Raw genomic sequence first — 23,344 nt, forward strand, 5'->3', positions numbered from 1 at the left:
AGGCTCTGACTGGGCTCAAACACCATCTATTCTTCTTCAAGACAAGCTCACAGAATGAGTTTGCATGAAAGCATACTTGAATGATTACAGGTTTGGGTGATCTCAGAACTGCTCCTCTGCAGTGGAACAGAGGGGGGGTGCTGGGGCATGGAGGCTTTGCACAAGGTCTCAATCAGCTACAAGGCTGTGGCCCACAGTGGGCAGTGGCTCAAAGAATCCCTAAAATGAGGGGAAAAACAGGGATTTGAGATCAGTAGGTAGGAAGCACCTCTTTTCTCACCTACTGTCTTTCCCAAAATGCATAGGAGGCTGGAATAACAGCCGGATTTGAGCAAACCTTAAACATAGTTTAATCACCTCATCAGTTGTTTTGTTCCCTTGGCTTCCACATATAATTCCTTCTCCCTCCCATGATTTTCCCTTAAGTGCAGGGCTGGAGATTGGCCGCTTCTTGTTTGCATTCTCCGAAGCACCAGGACAACCAGTCCCCCACAGGTGGGTCTGTCACTCAGCTCTGATTATGTTGTCCCAGCAACCAGTCCAGGCTTGGAAGCCCAGCTGCCACATGACAAGAGTGAGAGCTAGTTTCCTTGGAGAGTATGAGGGGCTGGAACCCCCGAGTGCAGGGTGCCTCTGGATGGGGTGCACAGCCAGCTGGGGGAGCTCAGCTCCACTGCCACCCCCCAGTCCAAGCCACCTCAGTCTCCCTGGACCAGAATAATTGTCTCCTTACTAGTCTATTCATTTTCACTCTTTCTCTTCTCACAATCCATTTTCCAACATCACTAGGGTGGCCTTTTAAAATTGCATATTGCATTATGATATTCCTTCCTTAAAATCCCAGTTAACTTCCCACTGCACTTAGAATAAAATCCCAACCTTTTATCGTGACCCATGAAACACTCTATGGTCAGTCCTGGCCCAACTTCTCCAATCTCATCTTCTACCACTGATGTTTCCGTCTAACATGCCATGATATTTTCATGTCAGGATATTTCTAGTTGCAATGCTCTCTGCCTGGGAGGCCCTTCCTTTGTATCTTCCTCTTGCTGCCATCTTCTTGTCATTTAGGTCCTAGTCCAAATATCATTGCCTCATAGAGGCCTTCCTCAATGTTGAATGAGGAATCTGATGTTTGGAGTGGTCCAACCCCCACTGGGGTAGTTGAGAGGAAGGGCAGAAGCTATGCAAGGGAAAGGACTTGGAATCAGGAGTCCTTGGTCCACCTTAGCTCCACCATGAACACACAATGTGGCTTTCCCCTTGCCCAGTGTGAGAGACTCTGGGCTACTTTCTCCCATTTATCCAAAGCAGCTTTGCTATCACCCATTATATATTAGGAAATGTGGGGAGGAGAGAGAGGTCTCATGTAAGATTCTATTAGCAAAAAGGAGGATCTTCTATTTAATTTTTGAAAACTCTGCAGTCCCTTCAAACTCAATGCTTACGTATGATCTTATAGATTATTTCTTCCTTGAGGGTCCTAACACCTGCATCACCCTCTTTCCCCCCTGTCGAGCTCTCAAATGGATACCACGGGGAGTCTGTGAGATAGACAGGAGAATGGGGACACCATCTGATCAGAAAATGAAAGATCTTTTCTTCAGCTTAGCTGTTTACACTTCTCAAGGATGGGGCACGTTGACATCTGGGACACTCTCACTGGTCTACTTCCCCTCCCTCATACTGCCTCCCTCATTTAAACTGACCCTTGTGAGTCCAACCTCTCCAGAAAAATCCAGTCCCTCACCTTGACGGGGTTGGCCACCTCTCATTTCAGGGCCTTGGAAGCCACTTTGGACATGACGCACTTATCCCTGCTCATCTTGGCCATTGGGCTCTGTGAGGAGGGAGTTCAGTAGTGAAGATGGACACAAAAAAGGGTGACAGGTCCCCAGAGGGAGACAGATGAGACTCAAAAGGTAGGGATTCACAGTTCCTGAGAAGACACATGAGTTTCACCTTGGAGAATAAGAGTCAAAGTTTCTTCTCTTTCTTGCCCCTAGAAGTGAAAGGGGTGGTAGACAGGACCCAGGCTTGCCAACCCCCATCTCCCCTCCCTTCGCTGATATCACTAATGGATCCTAGACTTTTTCTCTGCTGATTCCAGGCAGGGCCTCAGAATCATCCTCCTTTTAGTGCTCCTGGCAGCTCCTACATTCAGTTTTTATTTTTAATAAATTCAAAGTTATAGGAACAGTTGCAAAAACAATGCAAACCCCATACACAAAACTCCAGCATTCCCTGACCCCCCCTCCCCCGATACCCCGATCCACTAACTTTAACATGTTGTCAGACTGCTATTTCTTTCCCTCCCTCCCTGCCTCCCTCTCTCCCTATCTATCATCCATCATCTATTGCTGTCTTCTGAATATATGAGAGCTAGCTGCACACATCCTTGAACAAACACTATAATTCACATATACAATTCCCATGAACAAGAACATTCTTTTATGCAATCCGTTAAGTGCAACTAAGAAGTACAAGAGATTCATCAATGATACAAAGCTTGCATTCTATATTTCCTTTTCCTTATGTCTCAACTGTGTCCCTTTGAGCTTCCTGTCCTCCATCCTCAGATCCCATCCAGGGTCATCCTTGGCATTCAATTGTCATCTGTTAAGACTGTCTTTTTTTTTTCTCAATTGTGAAAACATATTCAGCCTAAATCTTCCCATTCCACCCCTTCCCTAGCATTCCATTAATGGGATTAATCACATTTAGAATGTTGTAATGCTATTGCCTTCCCACCATCCATTACTAGAAATTTCCCTTCACCTCAAACAGCAACCCTACACTCATTTCTTAACTCACCATTGCCCCTTACTCCATTTCTCTTAACCCATACTCTACTTTTCATCTCTATGGTCATATTCTCTGATAATTTCTTTGTGTTTACTGTGGGGCTTAAAATTAAACCCTCAAATCCATAACAATCTTGTTTTTCTTTGATACCAACTTAATTTCAATAGGACACATAAACTATGTACCTATACTCCTCCATTCCCCCACCTTTATATAGTTCTTGTCAAAAATTACATATTTTACATTGAGTTCAAAACCACTGATTTGTCATTAGAGTTTGTGTATTTTATATCATGTAGGAAGTAAATAGTGGAGTTACAATTCAAGAATTATTGACTTCTATTTGTATTCCATTGTGGTCAGAGATTGTGCTTTGAATATGTTCAATTGTTTTTGTTGTTGTTTTTTTAATTTATTGAGGCTTGTTTTATGTCCCAGCATGTGGTCCATTCTGGAGAAAGATCCGTGATCACTAGAGAAAAATGAGTGTCCTGGTGATTTGGGATGTAAGGTTCTATATATGTCTGTTAAAATTCTCTATATCTCTTTCTCCTTTCTTTGTTTCTCTGTTGGTAGGGCTCCTTTAGTATATGAAGTAAGGCAGGTCTTTTATTGGCAAAGTCTCTCAGCATTTGTTTGTCTGTGAAAAATTTAAGCTCTCCCTCAAATTTGACGGAGAGTTTTGCTGGATAAAGTATTCTTGGCTGGAAATTTTTCTCTCGGAATTTTAAATATGTCATGCCACTGCCTTCTCGCATCAATGGTGGCCGCTGAGTAGTCACAACTTAGTCTCATGTTGTTTCCTTTGTATGTGGTGAATTGTTTTTCTCTTGCTGCTTTCAGAACTTGCTCCTTCTCTTCAGTATTTGACAGTCTGATCAGAATATGTCTTGGAGTGGGTTTATTTGGATTTATTCTATTTGGAGTTCGCTGTGCATTTATGCTTTGTGTATTTATATTGTGTAGAAGGTTTGGGAAGTTTTCCCCAACAATTTCTTTGAATACTCTTTCTAGACCTTTACCCTTCTCTTCCCCTTCTCGGACTTCAATGAGTCTTAAATTTGGACGTTTTATTTTATCTGTCGTATCCTTGAGATCCTTTTTGATTTTTTCAATTTTTTTCTCCATTCTTTCTTTTGTTCTTTCATTTTCTGTTCTGTGGACCTCTAGGACACTGAGTCGTCGTTCAACTTCCTCTAATCTTGTATTATGAGTATCCAGAGTCTTTTTAATTTGGTCAACAATTTCTTTTATTTCCATAAGATCTTCTATTTTTTTATTTAATCTTGCAATTTCTTCTTTATGCTCTTCTAGGGTCTTCTTTATGTCCCTTTTATCCTGTTCCATGGTCTTCTGCATGTCTTTTATATCCTGTGCCATGTTTTCATTCCTCTATTGTGATTGTTTGATTAATTGTGCCAAGTACTGTGTCTCTTCTGATATTTTGATTTGGGTGTTTGGGATCGGGTTCTCCATATCGTCTGGTTTTATCATATGCATTAAGATTTTCTGTTGTTTTTGGCCTCTTGGCATTTGCTTTGCTTGGTAGGGTTCTTTCAATTTGTGAAAAAAAAAATACCAATCTAATTTTTCAGAAATACAAGTTGGTGGTGTACACTTTCTCCAGTTTACCAGCAGATGGCGTCTGTGAGTCACCTGTACCCCTCAAGTCAGTTCTCCCCAACTCTGTCTCTGTGGTGTGTCAGGAAATGATTTTTGTGGGGTTCAGTTGGTGAACTCAGTTTGGGTTTGTTGTTGGAGCTGTCCGCCCTGAACGTGGTGCGTGTGTCTGGGTCGTCAGGGAGGCAAGGCAGCTTTAATATTCAAACCTCCCAGGTGTTCCTGGAGATTCAAGGCCGCTGCGAGTCTAAGCCTTCATTTCAGTTCTGCCCCAGAGCCTCTCTGTCACTGACCCACAAACCACCGGCATTGATGTAGCGTCCCTGGGTTTTCTGAGCGGGCCCCTCTTCTCAGTTGTGATTTTCCAGGACCTCTGCTGAGGGAAGGCTGTGCTACGTCACTAGTGAGCATTGTCCCTAAGGGGAAGCCCTGGGCTGCCAGGCTGTGCAGGGGCGCTCCCAGCCCGATGCAAAGATTACCCTATAATTCCTGACTGGTAGAAGTTCTGAATGAAAGGCAGGTAGTAGAGCTTGGCCCCAGCCCTTTCCTCCTAGAGAAGATAGACGCCTTAGGGGGAGGTCATTAGCATTTCAATGGTCTCTCTCTGCCTGTGCCACACCCCTGTCTGGGTCACAGAACTGGGAACTGAAAATGGCCAAAGCTTTCTCCACTGATTTGAAAAAGGAACAGAGCTAGTCCGAGGTGACCCTCCAGCTCTCCAAGGTCAGTCGTCACCCAAAGCCTCTGTCTACTTGCTGGGGATTCGTACCTCATAGTGAGCAGTTCACACTCGCTAATTAAAACCCCTAGTTGGAGCTCAGCTGAGCTATATTTGCTTGCTGGGAGAAAGTGTTTCTCTGGCACCACGACACTTTGTAGCTCAGGCTGTGGAGGAGGGGTCTCCCGATTTGGATCTGCAGTTCTTACTTACAGATTTTATGCTGTGATCTCGGGCATTCCTCCCAATTCAGGTTAGTGTATGATGAGTGGACAGTCATGTCTGTCCCCCTGCAGTTATTCTGGATTATTTACTAGTTGTTTCTGGTTTTTTTTAGTTGTTCCAGGGGGACTACTTAGCTTCCACTCCTCTCTATGCCGCCATCTTAGATCCATCCCCATTCAGTTTTATAAACCATCCCCCTCTGTTCTGTCTGTCCACCAGGCAGCATGGACTGATCACAGGCTTCACACACCTCATCCCAGTGGTTTTGGTGGGAAAATTTGCTTTCTCATCCCTCAGGTAGGGATCTTGGGAGTGGCGTCTGGTGATGTGCTCCATCTTTTGGGTCATCATATCCTGGATGATGTCATCCTTCCGGAACAGTCCTGCAGGGTTAAAGGATGGGGCACGTTGACATCTGGCATACTCTCAATGGTTTACTTCAGGGGCCAGAGTGAGATAAACACTTTCCCTCTCCCTAAAAGTGGATATGGAATCATATATGGAGAGAATTAAATAAGATGGTGTATAAAAGTTGCTTAGCACAGTGCCTGGCATATAGTAAAAATTCAATTAAGAATATGATAATACTCTTTTTGTTTATTCATTCAATACCGTCATGAAGATTAAATGAGGTCAGAGATGTAAAGAGTTCTTAGAAAACTCTAAGGTATTGATTCTAAACTTTACTGGCTATCAGAATCTCCTGCACGACATATTAAACAGATTGCTCTTCTCTACCCCCAGAGTTTCTGATTCAATAGATCTGGAGTGAAGCTCAATAATTTGAATTTCTAACAAATTCCCTGGTGTTGCTGATGCTGCTTGTCCAGAGACACACTTTAAGAACTACTGTTCTAAGGCATTGTGCACATAGTAGACATGATGGTTATTAGTAGTAATATGAATTTTCCCTGTGGCCTAATCAGAGTCTGAGGTGTATGTGTATGTGAGTGTGTGTTCTCCTAGTTAAGAACCCCAGGATTCCAAGCCCTGGAAGACCTCAGATAGTACCAAGGGTTGGAGCTGGTCCCCAGGAGTTGCATGATAACCTCTTCCAGGGGATTCTTCTAGAAGCCTCTGCTGGGTTTTTCCAGAGGGTTCATGTGCAAACAAACCATTACCACTACCTGTCTTTCTCCTTCCTTCATGAGGTGAGATGATGGGAAAATTTCAGGTAGAGACATTTGGGAAAGGAGAAAGCCTGCCCTCAGGTTAGGTAGCCCTCACTACCAGCCCTTTCAATTGGACCAGCCCCCAGCATCTCTCCCAGACTTACCGTGGGGCACAATCTGCTGAAGCACACCTTGCAAGTACTGGAAGACTGGGGTGATGAGTCCTTGGAGGGGCCAGAGCTGCCTCACTCCCACTTGTCCCTGTCCGTCTAAGGGTACAGCAGTGATGTCAGCAAGGAGCCTGACCAGAAGCCCTCCAAAGTCCCAGCTTCATCCACTGTCACTCCTGGATCCCCTGGTCTCTTCTGCCACTTCACCCCCCCAACAGTGCCCCATGTCCTTCACGTCCTCCTCCTTCTCATTTTCCCTCCTTTCATCACCTTCTTCATCCTTGGTTCAAGCTTCCAGGTAAGAACCAAGCTTACAGGCAAAGAGCAGTCTGTGGAGGTTCAGGTGAGCAGAGGATCAGATAGATATGCACATGGAATAGGCAATCTGGTGGACATGTGGGGGATGGGGACTCAGGTGAGCTGCACCATAATGAAGGCTTTGAATACTGGAGTGTCCTGGAATCCTTAGGAGATGAGGGTAGTAGGGTGTACAGGTTTGGGTGTCTGATCTTTTTCCTGCAAGCCAGTTTGCCCAACTGTGAAATAGAGGATGGACAGGGTGAGAGGGGTTAAATCCTACTGCTATACATAACTTCCTTTTTTCCAAGTTGGGATAGGGTTGGAGGAGATTCTAACATTTCTTAGAGTGGAATTACCACGAGTCATTTTGGACAGGTTTTATGAAAAGGGAATTCTCCTCCCCCATCAATTGGATCCTAACAATTTCCTGGCTTTAGGGAGAACCGGAACCTCCAGCACAATACCAAGAAGGAAAAGAGCATCGGGGAGAGGAGATGGTTCACCGAGGCAGCGCTCCCAGGACTCATGGGAAGGCGTGTGAGGTGGACACGTGCTGAGCTGGGTGCCCTGCGCGGCTGGCGCTGTCCGTGGTGCTGAGAGGTAGCAGAAGTCTGGCGTGGAGGCGGCTCTGAAGGGTGAAGTGGCGGAGGTATCTCCTGCTACCCTTCATTTGCCACCAGGCCTCCCCCCTCAGGTCTCTGAGTTCTCTGCATTGACCTCTAAACCCAAGAATAGGACGGGGAGAGTGAGCATCAGACTAAGACATGTGCCTTTTTCCCCACGCGCCCGGCGCGGGAATTTCGGATTCTACGTAGCCTGCCTCTGCCCATTCAGAGGTGAGTCAGCACTGGCTCTACCCGGAATGGCGCAGGGGAGGAAGGGGAGGAAGAAATATGGACCTTTTCCCCCTCCGTTCTCTTCTGACCCAACTGAGCCTTCCCCTTCTTATCGGAAATTGGATCGCAGCTACCAGGCTCTGTGGGTTTATAAAGCCCTGGCGTGTCTTTCGGCCCAGAGGCCTTTCCGGAACCAGAACCCGGATACCTGCGCCCCTGTTTCTACTGCGAGAGATCCTGGGCTCCTCCCGATTTCTTCCTGGGTGCCTGGGGCGAAATGCTTCTCCCGCGGCCTCACAGGCCAGCTCTACTTCCCTCTGCACATTTGTCTTCCTTTCCTCCCCCCGAATCTTTCTAGATCCTATTATACAGACCCGCACCCCAAGCTTTACACTTCTCCGAGACCCTCTCTACATTTCTCTCTTCCCCCAAACACTTTTTTTCTTACTTCTCCCAAGTACTTTTTTTTTCTCCTGGGTTTCCTAACCTTGAGGTCCCTTGAACAATTTCTCTCGCCCCCTGCTACGCCCCCACCCCCCAGGTTTCCTCCTGACCATGGGCACTAACATCGCTGCAGTGCCCCAGGCGGCTATTCAGCAGCAGGAAGCAGAGGAGCAGCTGGCGTCGCCCGGAGCCCGCAGGCCAGCGCGGGGGCTGCACCCTCCCGGGCTTAGCTTGCTCTGTCCACCGCCTAAAAGTTGAGAGCTGGTAGCGACCGCGGCCAGAGGGGCTGAGGTGGGGCTGTCGCTTTCCACCGGTTGACCCTTCTTTGGCACCTCAGTCAATCGCGGGCGGGCAGCGCTTTACCCTCATCAGCGTCAATGTCAGGTGTCAGAGCCCTGCTCCTGCGGACGCCTACCCAACACCACCCCCCCATCCCACCCCTGCCCTCGCATCCTAGAATTCCCAAATGACCCTGCTTCTTTTTTTTTTTTTTTGTCAGTCAGTTTATTTTATCCACAGCTCTTCCAATAAAAACTATTTAGAAATGTTGATTCTGAAAAATATTCAAAGAATTATTGATGGGAGTCAAAACATCATGCTTTCCAATCCATCCTCCATGAACCTCTTATAAACTGTCATAAGTTTGGCCACAAATGTTTCCAAGTGATAAATGGCTTTGCTCCCCTGCTGTAGCCGGTGTTCATGGTAAGCTGCCATCTGGGCCACTTCCCCTTTCAGTTGTGCACACAATTATGTAATGGTTCTGAGAAAAGGCCCTTCATTATTATCTCAGGAGGAATACAGTAAGTTAAAATTCATACAGTCTTCCATTACCCACTCCTTTTTGACATAAGCTGGGTCCCAAAACCTACCACTGCCTCCATCTCCAGTCCCAAGGTTGGCAAAATAGATTGAAGTTATGGAAGTTGGAGGGGTTGGGTAAGATAGGCCAGTTCAAAGGTGAGACAGATGCATGTAAGATGTGGGTGTGAATTGTACCTACATCACAGGTTTGTTGTAAGAATTATATATGAACAGTGATGGACAGTAGGTGCCAAATAAATTTAGTCTATTTTTATTATCTTGGATGCTCCTTTTACCTTCAACCTGCCTCCTTTGACCTACCTAAGAATTTTCAGCAACCATATGGCTTCAACTTGGGAAATACAATGCACATCAATTTTCTTCTCTTCACATCCACTGACATCACCCTAAAGCAAACTGTTGTTCTCTTTTTAATAGAGCTATTGCAATAACTAACTGGCTTCCTGCTTCCATTCTTTCTACCTATAAACAAATGTGAGAACTTTCTAGACCCCAAAAGTGGCATTTCAATCTTTTAAAAATTAAACTAAAATATTATTTATGAAAATTTCAGTTGTCTAAGAATAGTCATTAGATATTTCTCATAAAACTATCACCCAGACTTAACACTTTTTAACATTCTGCCACAATTGTTTCTTTTACTGCTGAAGCATTCAAAAGTAATTTACTGACATCATGACATTTCACTCCTAAATAATTCACTGTGCGTCTCTTAGAGTTAATGATAGTTTCCTATATAATCACAGTACCATTATCATATCTGTGGCAGGTTGACTATTGAGCACTCCACCCCCAGCCCTCAAAGATGTCCACGTCCTAATCCCTGGAAACTGTACCTGTGTTGCCTTACATGGTGTGGCAGCCCAGGACATGGCACCCACGCCCTCCCTTTGGGAAAAGGGTGGAGACTTGAGCACACAGCGGCCCACGTGACCAGTGCACAGACATTGAAGTTCATTAAGCTTAATCACTGTTGGTAATCAATTTCAGGAGACTTAGCTGAGGTTTCTTTGTAACCACATCTAGTGAGGCTCTGCTGAGCTATATAAGACACTCCTCTTCCTCTTTGCGCAGATCATTGGTTTGCTTTTCCCAAAGTGCCACCATTGGGAAAAATCCTCCTGTAAGTTCCTATCAAAATTCGTGGGAAACTTTTTGCCTGATGTGTTCTTTGGTCTTGGGTTGAGTCAGGCTGGAGCACATGGTCAAAAGGACTTTTCAAGTGTAAAATAAATATTTTATATTGTAGAATGTAGGGGACATACAGATAGACAGCAACTAATGAAGGGGGAACATAATCTAATAAGAACAGATAAACTATTGAAAGTAATCTCAATGTTATGGGAATGCTCAGGAATGATTATGGTTTGCAAACTTTCTTGGGTATGGTAGGATCATGTTGGAAGCAATGTAGTTATTTTAGGTTATTTTTTTTTCTTATTCCTTTGTTCTGTTAGGGTTTGTTAATTTTCTTGGGGTATGGTAGGGACATGTTGGAAGCAATACAGTTATTTTTGGTTATTTGTTTTTCTTAATCCTTTGTTTTGTTTTGTTTGAATTTTTTAAATTTTTTGATAAAGTAAAAAATAAAAGCTATTGCATTAAAAAATTAGCTTCAATGTAGTTATTTTAGGTTATTTGGTTTTTCTTATATTTTGATTATGGTTTGTCAATTTTCTTGGGGTGTGGTAGGAACATGTTGGAAGCAAAGTAGTTACTTTAGGTTATTCATTTTTCTTAATCCTTTGCTTTGTTTTGTTTGAAATGTGCTTTTTTGTTGTTGTTTTTTTTTTATAATTTTTTTCCCTCCACTTTATTTTTATTTATTTATTTATTTTTTTTTTTTACAAAACAAATCATACTTTTGATTGTTTACAGTACCATTACATAGTTGTACATTCATCACCTAAATCAATCCCTGACACCTTCATTAGCACACACACAAAAATAACAAGAATAATAATTAGAGTGAAAAAGAGCAATTGAAGTAAAAAAGAACACTGGGTACCTTTCTCTGTTTGTTTCCTTCCCCTATTTTTCTACTCATCCACCCATAAACTAGATGAAGTGGAGTGTGGTCCTTATGGCTTTCCCAATCCCCTTGTCACCCCTCATAAGCTACATTTTTATACAACTGTCTTCGAGATTCATGGGTTCTGGGTTGTAGTTTGATAGTTTCAGGTATCCACCACCAGCTACCCCAATTCTTTAGAACCTAAAAAGGGTTGTCTAAAGTGTGCGTAAGAGTACCCACCAGAGTGACCTCTTCCTTTTGGAATCTCTCTGCCACTGAAGCTTATTTCATTTCCTTTCACATCCCCCTTTTGGTCAAGAAGATGTTCTCCGTCCCACGATGCCGGGTCTACATTCCTCCCCGGGAGTCATATTCCACGTTGCCAGGGAGATTCACTCCCCTGGGTGTCTGATCCCACGTAGAGGGGAGGGCAGTGATTTCACCTTTCAAGTTGGCTTAGCCAGAGAGAGAGGGCCACATCTGAGCAACAAAGGCATTCAGGAGGAGACTCTTAGGCACAAATATAGGGAGGCCTAGCCTCTCCTTTGCAGCAACCGTCTTCCCAAGGGTAAAACCTGTGGTAGAGGGCTCAACCCATCAAACCACCAGTCCCCTATGTCTGTGGTCATGTTAGCAACCATGGAGGTGGGGTAGGCGAATACCCCTGCATTCTCCACAGGCTCCTCAAGGGGGCACTACATCTTTTTTTTTCCTTGTTTTCTTTCTTTCTTTTTTTTTTTTTAACTTTCCCTTCTTTTTTAAATCAACTGTATGAAAAAAAAAGTTAAAAAGAAAACAAACATACAATAAAAGAACATTTCAAAAGAGACCATAACAAGGGAGTAAGAAAAGGCACAACTAACCTAAGATAACTGCTTAACTTCCACATGTTCCTACTTTACCCCAGAAAGTTACATAATATAGCAACCTTCTGTGAACTTGTTTCCTACTATATCCATCAGAAATTAACAGACCATAGTCATTCTGGGCATCCCCAGAACGTTAAATAGCTTATCTTTTCTTCTTGGAATATTGTTCCCCCTTCCTTAATTGCTCTCTACTGACTAGTTCCCCTACATTCTACATTATAAACCATTTGTTTTACATTTTTCAAAGTTCACATTAGTGGTAGCATATAATATTCTCTTTTTGTGCCTGGCTTATTTCACTCAGCATTATGTCTTCAAGGTTCATCCATGTTGTCATATGTTTCACGAGATCGTTCCTGCTTACTGCCGCGTAGTATTCCATCGTGTGTATATACCACATTTATTTATCCACTCATCTGTTGAAGGACATTTGGGTTGTTTCCATCTCTTGGCAATTGTGAATAATTGCTGCTATGAACATTGGCCGTGCAGATATCTGTCGTGTCACTGCTTTCCGATCTTGCAGGTATATACCGAGAAGTGCAGATCGCTGGATCGAATGGTAGCTCTATATCTAGTTTCTAAGGAACTGCCAGACTGACTTTCCAGAGTGGCTGAACCATTATACAGTCCCACCAACAATGAATAAGAGTTCCAATTTCTCCACATCCCCTCCAGCATTTGTAGTTTCCTGTTTGTTTAATGGCAGCCATTCTAACCGGTGTTAGATGGTATCTCATTGTGGTTTTAATTTCCAGCTCTCTAATAGCTAGTGAAGCTGAACATTTTTTCATGTGTTTCTTGGCTATTTGTATTTCCTCTTCAGAGAACTGTCTTTTCATATCTTTTGCCCATTTTATAATTGGGCTGTCTGTACTATTGTCATTGAGTTGTAGGATTTCTTTGTATATGCAAGATATCAGTCCTTTGTCAGATACATGGTTTCCAAAAATTTTTTCCCATTGAGTTGGCTGCCTCTTTACCTTTTTGAGAAATTCCTTTGAGGTGCAGAAACTTCTAAGCTTGAGGAGTTCCCATTTATCTATTTTCTCTTTTGTTGCTTGTGCTTTGGGTGTAAAGTCTAGGAAGTGGCCGCCTAATACAAGGTCTTGAAGATGTTTTCCTACATTATCTTCTAGGAGTTTTATGGTACTTTCTTTTAAATTGAGATCTTTGGTCCATTTTGAGTTAATTTTTGTGTAGGGGGTGAGGTAGGGGTCCTCTTTCATTCTTTTGGATATGGATATCCAACTCTCCCAGCCCCATTTGTTGAAAAGACCATTATGACTCAGTTCAGTGACTTTGGGGGCCTTATCAAAGATCAGTTGGCCATAGATCTGAGGGTCTATCTCCGAATTCTCAATTCAATTCCATTGATCTATATGTCTATCTTTGTGCCAGTACCATGCTGTTTTGGTAAACTGTGGCTTTATAATAAGCTTCAAAGTCAGGGAGTGTAAGTCCTCCCACTTCGTTTTTCTTTTTTAGAGTGTCTTTAGCAATTCGAGGCATCTTCCCTTTCCAAAAAAATTTGATAACTAGCTTTTCCAAGTCTGCAAAGTAGGTTGTTGGAATTTTGATTGGGATTGCATTGAATCTGTAGATGAGTTTGGGTAGAATTGACATCTTAATGACATTTAGCCTTCCTATCCATGAACATGGAATATTTTTCCATCTTTTAAGGTCCCCTTCTATTTCTTTTAGTAGAGTTATGTAGTTTTCTTTGTATAGGTCTTTTACATCTTTGGTTAAGTTTATTCCTAGGTACTTGATTTTTTTAGTTGCTATTGAAAATGTATCTTTTTCTTGAGTGTCTCTTCAGTTTGTTCATTTCTAGCATATAGAAACATTACTGACTTATGTGCATTAATCTTGTATCCCGCTACTTTGCTAAATTTGTTTATTAGCTCTAGTAGCTGTATCGTCGATTTCTCAGGGTTTTCTAGATATAAGATCATATCATCTGCAAACAATGACAGTTTTACTTCTTCTTTTCCAATTTGGATGCCTTTATTTCTTTGTCTTGCCGGATTGCCCTGGCTAGCACTTCCAGCACAATGTTGAATAACAGTGGTGACAGCGGGCATCCTTGTCTTGTTCCTGATCTTAGAGGGAAGGCTTTCAGTCTCTCACCATTGAGTACTATGCTGGCTGTGGGTTTTTCATATATGCTCTTTATCATGTTGAGGAAGTTTCCTTCAATTCCTACCTTTTGAAGTGTTTTTATCAAAAAGGGATGTTGGATTTTGTCAAATGCTTTTTCAGCATCTATTGAGATGATCAATTGATTTTTCCCTTTCGAGTTTTTAATGTGTTGTAATACACTGATTGTTTTTCTTATGTTGAACCATCCTTGCATGCCTGGAATGAACCCCACTTGGTCATGGTGTATGATATTTTTAATGTGTCTTTGGATTCGATTTGCAAGTATTTTGTTGAGGATTTTTGCATCTATATTCATTAGGGAGATTGGCCGGTAGTTTTCCTTTTTTTGTAGCATCTTTGCCTGGTTTTGGTATTAGATTGATGTTAGCTTCATAAATGAGTTAGGTAGTGTTCCATTTTCTTCAATGTTTTGAAAGAGTTTGAGTAAGATTGGTGTCAGTTCTTTCTGGAAAGTTCGGTAGAATTCCCCTGTGAAGCCATCTGGCCCTGGGCATTTATTTGTGGGAAGATTTTTGATGACTGATTGGATCTCTTTGCTTGTGATGGGTTGGTTGAGGTCTTCTATTTCTTCTCTGGTCAGTCTAGGTTGTTCATATGTTTCCAGGAAATTGTCCATTTCTTCTACATTGTCCAGTTTGTTGCCATACAGTTGTTCATAATATCCTCTTATAATTTTTTTAATTTCTTCAGGATCTGTAGTTATGTCAGCTTTTTCATTCATTATTTTGTTTATATGGGTCTTCTCTCTTTTTGTTTTTGTCAGTCTAGCTAGGGGCTTGTCAATCTTGTTGATCTTCTCAAAGAACCAACTTTTGGTGATATTTATCCTCTCTATTGTTTTTTTGTTCTCTATGTCATTTAATTCTGCTTTAATCCTTGTTATTTCTTTTCTTCTACTTGGTTTAGGATTGGTTTGCTGTTCATTTTTTAGCTTCTTCAATTGATCCATTAGTTCTTTGATTTTGGCTCCTTCTTCCTTTTTAATATATGCATTTAGCGCTATAAATTTCCCCCTTAGCACTGCTTTTGCTGCATCCCATAGGTTTTGGTATGTTGTGTTCTCATTTTCATTCGTCTCTATATATTTAGCAATTTCTCTTGCTATTTCTTCTTTAACCCACTGATTGTTTAGGAGTGTGTTGTTTAACCTCCAGGTATTTGTGAATTTTCTAAGTCTCTGATGGTTATTGACTTCTAATTGTATTCCACTGTGGTCAGAGAATGTGCTTTGAATAATTTCAATCTTTTTAAATTTATTGAGGCTTGTTTTATGTCCCAGCATATGATCTATTCTGGAGAAAGTTCCATGAGCACTAGAAAAGTATGTGTATCCTGGTGATTTGGGATGTAATGTCCTGTATATGTCTGTTAAATCTAATTCATTTATCAGATTGTTTAGGTTTTCAATTTCCTTATTGGTCTTCTGTCTGGTTGATCTATCTATAGGAGAAAGTGATGTGTTGAAGTCTCCCACAATTATTGTGGAAACATCAATTGCTTCCTTTAGTTTTGTCAGTGTTTCTCTCATGTATTTTGTGGCACCTTGATTGGGTGCATAGACATTTACGATTGTTATTTCTTCTTGCTGAATTGCCCCTTTTATTAGTATGTAGCGGCCTTCTTTGTCTCTCAAAACATCCCTGCATTTGAAGTCTATTTTATCTGAGATTAATATTGCTACACCTGCTTTCTTTTGGCTGTAGCTTGCATGAAATATTTTTTTCCATCCTTTCACTTTCAGTTTCTTTGTGTCCCTGTGTCTAAGATGAGTCTCTTGTATGCAACATATTGATGGTTCATTTTTTTTGATCCATTCTGCGAATCTATATCTTTTAATTGGGGAGTTTAATCCATTTACATTCAATGTTATAACCGTGAAGGCATTTCTTGAATCGGCCATCTTATCCTTTGGTTTATGTTTGTCATATTTTTCCCCTCTCTCTATTAATATCCTTTATTGTACCCATACCGAACCTCTTTAGTAATGAACCTTTTTCCAAGTCTCTCTGTCCTGTCTTTGTTTCTCTGTCTGTAGGGCTCTCTTTAGTATCTCCAGTAGGGCAGGTCTCTTGTTAGCAAATTCTCTCAGCATTTGTTTGTCTGTGAAAAATTTAAGCTCTCCCTCAAATTTGAAGGAGAGCTTTGCTGGATAAAGTATTCTTGGCTGGAAATTTTTTCTCACTCAGAATTTTAAATATATCATGCCACTGCCTTCTTGCCTCCATGGTGGCTGCTGAGTAGTCACTACTTAGTCTTATGCTGTTTCCTTTGTATGTGGTGAATTGCTTTTCTCTTGCTGCTTTCAGAACTTGCTCCTTCTCTTCTGTGTTTGATAGTGTGATCAGTATATGTCTCAGAGTGGGTTTATTTGGATTTATTCTATTTGGAGTTCGCTGAGCATTTATGATTTGTGTATTTATGTTGTTTAGAAGATTTGGGAAGTTTTCCCCAACAATTTCTTTGAATACTCTTCCTAGACCTTTACCCTTTTCTTCCCCTTCTGGGACACCAATGAGTCTTATATTTGGATGTTTCATATTATCTATCATATCCCTGAGGTCCATTTCGATTTTTTCAATTTTTTTCCCCATTCTTTCTTTTATGCTTTCATTTTCCATTGTGTCATCTTCCAGGTCACTGATTCGTTGTTCAACTTCCTCTAGTCTTGTACTATGAGTGTACAGAATCTTTTTAATTTGGTCAACAGTTTCTTTAATTTCCATAAGATCATCCATTTTTTTATTTAGTCTTGCAATGTCTTCTTTATGCTCTTCTAGAGTCTTCTTGATTTCCTTTATATCCCGTACTATGGTCTCATTGTTCATCTTTAGTTCTTTGAGTAGCTGCTCTAGGTGCTGTGTCTCTTCTGATCTTTTGATTTGGGTGCTTGGGCTTGGGTTATCCATATCATCTGGTTTTTTTCATATGCTTTATAATTTTCTGTTGTTTTTGGCCTCGTGGCATTTGCTGAACTTGATAGGGTTCTTTTAGGGTTTGTAGACCTATTGAAGTCCTTATCTCTAATTTATCAGATCTACAGCTTCGTGGAGTACACTTTCTCTAACTAACCAGCAGGTGGCGTCCACGAGCCACCTGTTCTCCACAAGCCAGTTCTCCCCTGCTTAGCCTTTTGGTGAGTGGGGGAGTGAGTCTTGTGGGGCCCAATTGGTGTACCAAGCTTGCGTGTGTAGTTGGTGTTGCCTGCCCTGTATGTGGGGCGTGTTTCTGGGCAGTCGGGGAGGGGGTGTGGCCCTAACAATCAAATCTCCCTGGTGATCCTAGAGTTTTAAAGCTGCTGCAATAGTCTAATCCTTCAGTTCAGTCCTGCCACAGTTTGTCTCTGCCACTGACCCACACGTCCTCGGTATTGGCGTATGGCTCCTGAGACTTGCAAGTGGGCCCCTCTTCCAGGCTGTGCACCCCGGGTCCTCTGTTGAGGGATGACTGTGCTATGTCACAGGTGAGTGCCGTCCCCCCAGGGCAGTTCTGGGCTGCTGGGCTGTGTACGGAGGCTCCCAGTCTGCTCAAATGATGGCTGAATGGGGCTTTGTTAATTCACACTGCTCTACCTTCCCAACTCTGGGACAATCAGCTGAGGTTGCAGGGAAGGCTAATGTCCACGCCCAGTTTTGTGGTGTGTGCCTGTTATTTGAAGCACTTCCGTCACACTGGGTTGTCTGGGGCAGCTCTGGGCTATGGGGCTGGCGATGGGCAGGAGTGTTTCCTGTCCACCAGGATGGTGGCTGTGAGCGGACACCCCCCTTATCTTGGGAAGTTGTGGTGTTTAGTGAATTTTCTCAGCCACTGAATTATTGCCTTTTGTCTCAGAGCTCTCTTAGTTCTGCTCTTGACTTGACGTGCCCAAATTGAAAGTCTCTGAAGCTTTCTGTATTGGGCTTCTTAGAGTAATTGTTTTAGAAAAAGAAAAAAGGATTAAAAAAAAAAAAATGGTCCCTCCTCAGAGATCTAATGGGTTATTGAAATGCTAAGAGATAAAGCAACCAGGGCCATTAAGGAAAGGTCCACAGGGCAGAGAGATCGGCTTTTCTTCGGGATTTGCATATGCGCCTTAGGGCCTGAGCTCCGCCCTTCCCCTTTCTGTGTTCACCAGAACTCCAAAAATCCTCTGCTTTTATTTTGGAGTTTTTCGTGTTGTTTTTTTTTTTCTATGCCTGTCTCCTCTCTGCTGGGCTGGCTGCTCTCAGATTCTCTGGTGTCTGGTCTCAGTCTATCTATGGTTGGATTCTGGATCAGTAGAATGAGTTTCCGATAAGAGCAGCCACTGCAGTTCTCCCTTCTCCTTCCTGGAGCTGACAGCCCCTCCTCCCACGGGACTGAGCCTGGGAGGGAGGGGCGCGGGTCCCCTGGCCGCAAAAACTTACAGATTTCGCTGATCTCAGCAGTTCGACATTTTCATGAGTGTTGTATGAAGTATGCCCAAAGACAGATTGCTCTGTGGTGTCCAGTCCACACAGTTCCTGGCTTTCTACCTACTTTCCTGGAGGAGTAACTAAAACATACAGCTCACCAGTCTGCCATCTTGCCCCGCCTCTGTTGTTTGTTTTAATTTTTCAATAAATAAAGTTTAAAAAACTTTTAAGAAAAAGGACTTTTCAGATGTGATTTAAATTAAGGATCTTGAAATGGAAAATTATTCTGGTTTATCCAGCTGGACCCAGTATAACCATAAGGGACCATGTAAGAGGGAGACAGGAAGATCACAGTCAGTAGTAGGAGATGTGACATCAGAAGCAAGAGCCTGGGGTGATGCAAGGAAGGGACCAGGAGCCAAGAAATGCAGAAGCCCCTAGAAGCTGAATAAGGCAAGGAAATGGATTCTTCCCTGACATCTCCAGAAGGAACACAGCCCTGTGACAACTTCTGACTTCAGAACAGTAAGGAAATTAATCTGTGGTGTTTTAAGCCACCGCATTTGAAGGGACTTGTTATAGCAGCAATAGGAAACTAATACAACACCTAAAATTTTACAGTAATTCCCTAATTTATAATAATTCTCTAATACTTCTGGATGCAAGTCCTTTATCAGATAAATGATTTGTGAATATTTTCTCCAATTCTGAGCATTTTGTTTTAATTTTCCTAATAGTGTCTTTTGAAGAGCAAAAGATTTTAATTTTGATGAAGTCCAATATATTTATTTTCTCTTTTATGGCTTAATGCTTTTTGTGTTCTGCGTAAGAAATGTTTGCCTAACCCAAATTCACAAAGATTTTCTTTTATGTTTCTTTCCAAAAGTTTGGTATACTGGTCTCAGAAAATCAGTTGGAAAGCAGTCCTTCTTCCTTTGTGTTCTGAAAGAGTTTGTGTATGACTGGTATTATTTATTCCTTAAATATGCTTGGGCCTGGACTTTTCCTGTGGGAAAAATTTTTATTACAAATTTAATTTCTTTAGCTCTTCAGATATTCTATTTCTTGTGTGTCGGTCTCAGAAACGAGTTTTTCAGAAAATTTGTCCATAGAATCTAAATGATCATATTTGTTAGAATAAAGATGCTCATAATATCTCTTCATTAATGTTTTAATAACCATAGACATTGAAGTAATTTAACTTTTTACATCCCTAATCACAATAATTTGTATTTTTCTTCTTTCCTTTGTCACTGTAGCTAGCGATTTATCAATTTTATTGATATTTTTAATGAACCAACTTTTAGTTTCATTATTTTTTTTTCCATTGTTTGCCTATTTTAGTTTTTCCATACTTATCTTTATTAAAATTATTTCCTTTGGGTTTCATTTCTTCTCTTTTTCTAACTTTTTGAGGCAATAGCTCAAATCATTGATTAAAATTTTTTTTCTTTTCTAATAAATGTATGTAAAGTGACTCATTTCCCTCCAAGCACGACTGTGTACTTTTTATTGTCATTTGATTACAAATATTTTCTGTTTTCTCATGACTTTTTGACCCATGGGGTATTTAGAAGGGTGTTGCTAATGAGGATTTTCTAGTTATCTTTTTGTTATTTATTTGCATTTTAATTTCAGTGTCATCTGAGAATATGTTCTATATGACTTCAAATATTTTGACTTTATTTATTTTTATGACTTAGGATACACTTTATCTTGGTGACTGTTCCATGTACAAGTGAAAATAATATTCACTCTGCAATTGTTGGTTTTAGTGTTTTATGAATGTCAAGTAAATCAGGTTGATTAATAACGTTCATTTTTTTCATATCTGTATTAATTTTTGTCTGTTTGATATATCCATAATATTCAAATATATCTGTGGAATTATCTATTTTTCCTTTAGTTGTATCAATTTTGCTTTATGTTTTTGAAGTTATGCTCTTTGATGTATACACATTTAGGATTGTTATGCCTTCTTGAAGAAATGACCTTCTTATCATTATAAAATATCCCTCTTCATCTCAGGTAATACTGCTTAAGTCTATTTATTATGATATTATGATAATCACAACAGATTTAGGTTGGCTAGTGTCTTTATGACATATCTTTTCTCATTATTTTACTTTCAGTTTATCTCTCTCTTTATATTTAAAGCATAATTTAAAGATATAGTAGATTCTGATTTTTGTTAATCCATCCTGACAATATCTGCCTTTTAATTGGAGTGTTTAGTCCATTTATATTTAATGTAATTATTCATATGTTTGTGTTTGATTCTGCTATCTTGTTATTTTTTCTTCTGTCTTGCCTGTTTTCTTTGTTTCTTCTTCTCTCTTTTTTCACAAGAATCAAGTAATTTTTAGTATTCCATTTTATTTTATCTATTGACCTTTTAGTTGTAACCCCTTTGAATTATTTTTAAGAGGTTACTTTAGCAATTATAATAAGCATGATTAACTTATCATATTTACTTTAAATTAATTTTATGCCACATCACTTACAATGTACAAATCTTGGAAACATTCATTTACTCCTCACAACCCATGTACCATTGTTATGTATTTTATTTCTACGTACTTTATAATCAACACAATATTTGTTATACTTATTTTTGCCTTAATCAGCCAATGGACACTTAAAGATATTAAGAAAAACTAGTCTTTTATAATACTCACCTATTTACCATTTGTGGTGCATGGTCTCTGTGCCAGTTTGAATGTATTGTGTCCCCCCAAATGCCATTATCTTTGATTTAATCTTGTGTGGGCAGACCTATCAGTGTTAATTAGATTGTAATTCTTTGAGTGTTTCCGTGGAGATGTGCCCCACCCAACTGTCGGTGATGACTCTGATTGGATAATTTCTGTGGAGGTGTTGCCCCACCCACTCAGGGTAGGTCTGAGTTAAACCACTGGAGCCATATAAATGAGCTGACAGACAGAAGGAACTCAGTGCAGCTGAGAGTGACATTTTGAAGAGGAGCTACAGCCAAGAGGGACACTTTGAAGAACACCCAGGAGCTGAGAGAGGAGCTGCAGATGAGAAACAGTTTGAAGATGGCTGTTGAAAGCAGACTCTTGCTCCGGAGAAGCTAAGAGAGGACAAATACCTCAAGTGTAACTAAGAGTGACATTTTTGAGGAACTGCAGCCTGGAGAGGAACATCCTGGGAGAAAGCCATTTTGAAACCAGAACTTTGGAGCAGATGCCAGCCATGTGCCTTCCCAGCTAACAGAGATTTTCCGGATGCCATTGGCCATCCTCCAGTGAAGGTACCCAATTGTTGATGCATTACCTTGGACACTTTATGGCCTTAAGACTGTAACTTTGTAACCAAATAAGCCCCCTTTGTAAAAGCCAATCCATTTCTGGTGTTTTGCAATCTTGCAGCATTAGCAAACTAGAACAGTCTCCAAGGAATCTTCCTTTATATAAATAACTCAATTTCTATCTGGGATCATTATCTTTCAACTTGAAGAACTTCCTTTAGCATTTTTTGTTGTGTGGTCTGCTGGAAATGACATCTTATATTCTTTGTTTGTTTAAAATTACTCTATTTCAATTTCATTTTAAAAAGATGTTTCCGTAATGTAATTTTGTGTTTACTTTCTTCTTCCAGCACTTTCAAGATATCGTTCTAATGTCTGTGGCTTCTATGATCTAAAGACAGTCATTTTTAGTGTTGTCCTGCTGAATACAATATGTATTTTTTCTCTGTCTGCTCTTAAGATTTTTCTCATTCAACACTTGGTTATGATGTGTCTAGATGTGGTTCCTTTTTTTGCATTTATCTTGGATGGGGTATGCTGATCTTCTTGATCTGTGGGTTGATGTACTTAACCAATATTAGAAAATTTTTAGTCATTACCTTTTCAAACATTTTTTGTTCCCCATTATGTCTCTTCTCCCCTTCTCTAATTCCAATTACATATATGTTAGACTATTCGATATTATTTTACAGGACTTAGGTTCTCTATTATGTTCAGTTAAAATTTTTTTTCTCTCAGTACATCTGTTTGGATAATTTCTATTGGCCTTATCCTTTCTTCTGCTGTGTCAAGTCTGCTACTTGACTCATCCAATGAATTTTTCATTTCAATTATTATATTTTCAATTTTTAGAATTCAAATCTGATTCTTTTTAGAGTTCTTATTTTTCTGCTGAGGTTCTCCAATTGTTATCCATTCTGTCTGTATTTTCTTATAAATTATTTAACATATTTATAATAGCTGTTTTTAATTCCTTGTCTGCTAAAATCTGGGTCATCTATAGGTCTATTTCTATTGGCCATTTTCTCTTGATTATGATTCACATTTTCCTGTTTCTTTGCCATATGACTTTTTATTGTATACTGGACATTCTGGTTAATGCATTGTAGAGACTCTAGATTGCATTATCTTCCTTTAAAGAGTTAAATTTTTGGCAGAAAATCTTGCTCTTATGGAGACCTAGTTAGGGCCTGGTTATGTTCTGCCCTAGGTTGTATCCCTTAGTCCTGTGACATGGTATTTATGCCTAAGCTGTGGTCTTTCTGGGATTTCAGTGAAAACCCCAAGTGTTTATGAAGGTCCTCTAGCTTTCTGGGTCCCTAGCCCCAAACTTGGTCCCCCTGATGCTGAGGCAGCTGCCAGAATACTCATATATTTGACTTTCCAGTTGCTCCTTTCCACTAGGATCTTCAAGTCTCATCCTGCAAACATTCCAGTTAGAAGATAGTTAAGGGTCCAAGCGGAATTTGTATACAAATTTTGGGTTTTCCCCTTTGTGACTCACTCATTTCCCAGATGTTTCCTCAAATAGAGCTTTCTAATTGAGCTCTATCTCCCATGCTATAGCGAGCTATGAAGTATCTCAGGGAAAAGCCTGTC

The 23,344-nt window shown here is 40.7% G+C and overlaps 1 protein-coding gene across 1 annotated transcript; it reads right to left on the bottom strand.

Moving 5' to 3' along the window:
* Positions 1-168: 168 nt before the first annotated feature.
* On the bottom strand, positions 169-8,599 carry RESP18 (regulated endocrine specific protein 18). Its single transcript, XM_037848673.1, is given in 7 exon segments — positions 169-219; positions 1,751-1,840; positions 1,963-2,002; positions 5,619-5,751; positions 6,645-6,749; positions 8,341-8,491; positions 8,594-8,599. Coding segments are annotated over 7 exon segments (576 nt in total).
* Positions 8,600-23,344: the final 14,745 nt, after the last annotated feature.

Source organism: Choloepus didactylus, chromosome 9 (genome assembly GCF_015220235.1).
Source record: "Choloepus didactylus isolate mChoDid1 chromosome 9, mChoDid1.pri, whole genome shotgun sequence".
Lineage (NCBI taxonomy): Eukaryota > Metazoa > Chordata > Mammalia > Pilosa > Megalonychidae > Choloepus > Choloepus didactylus.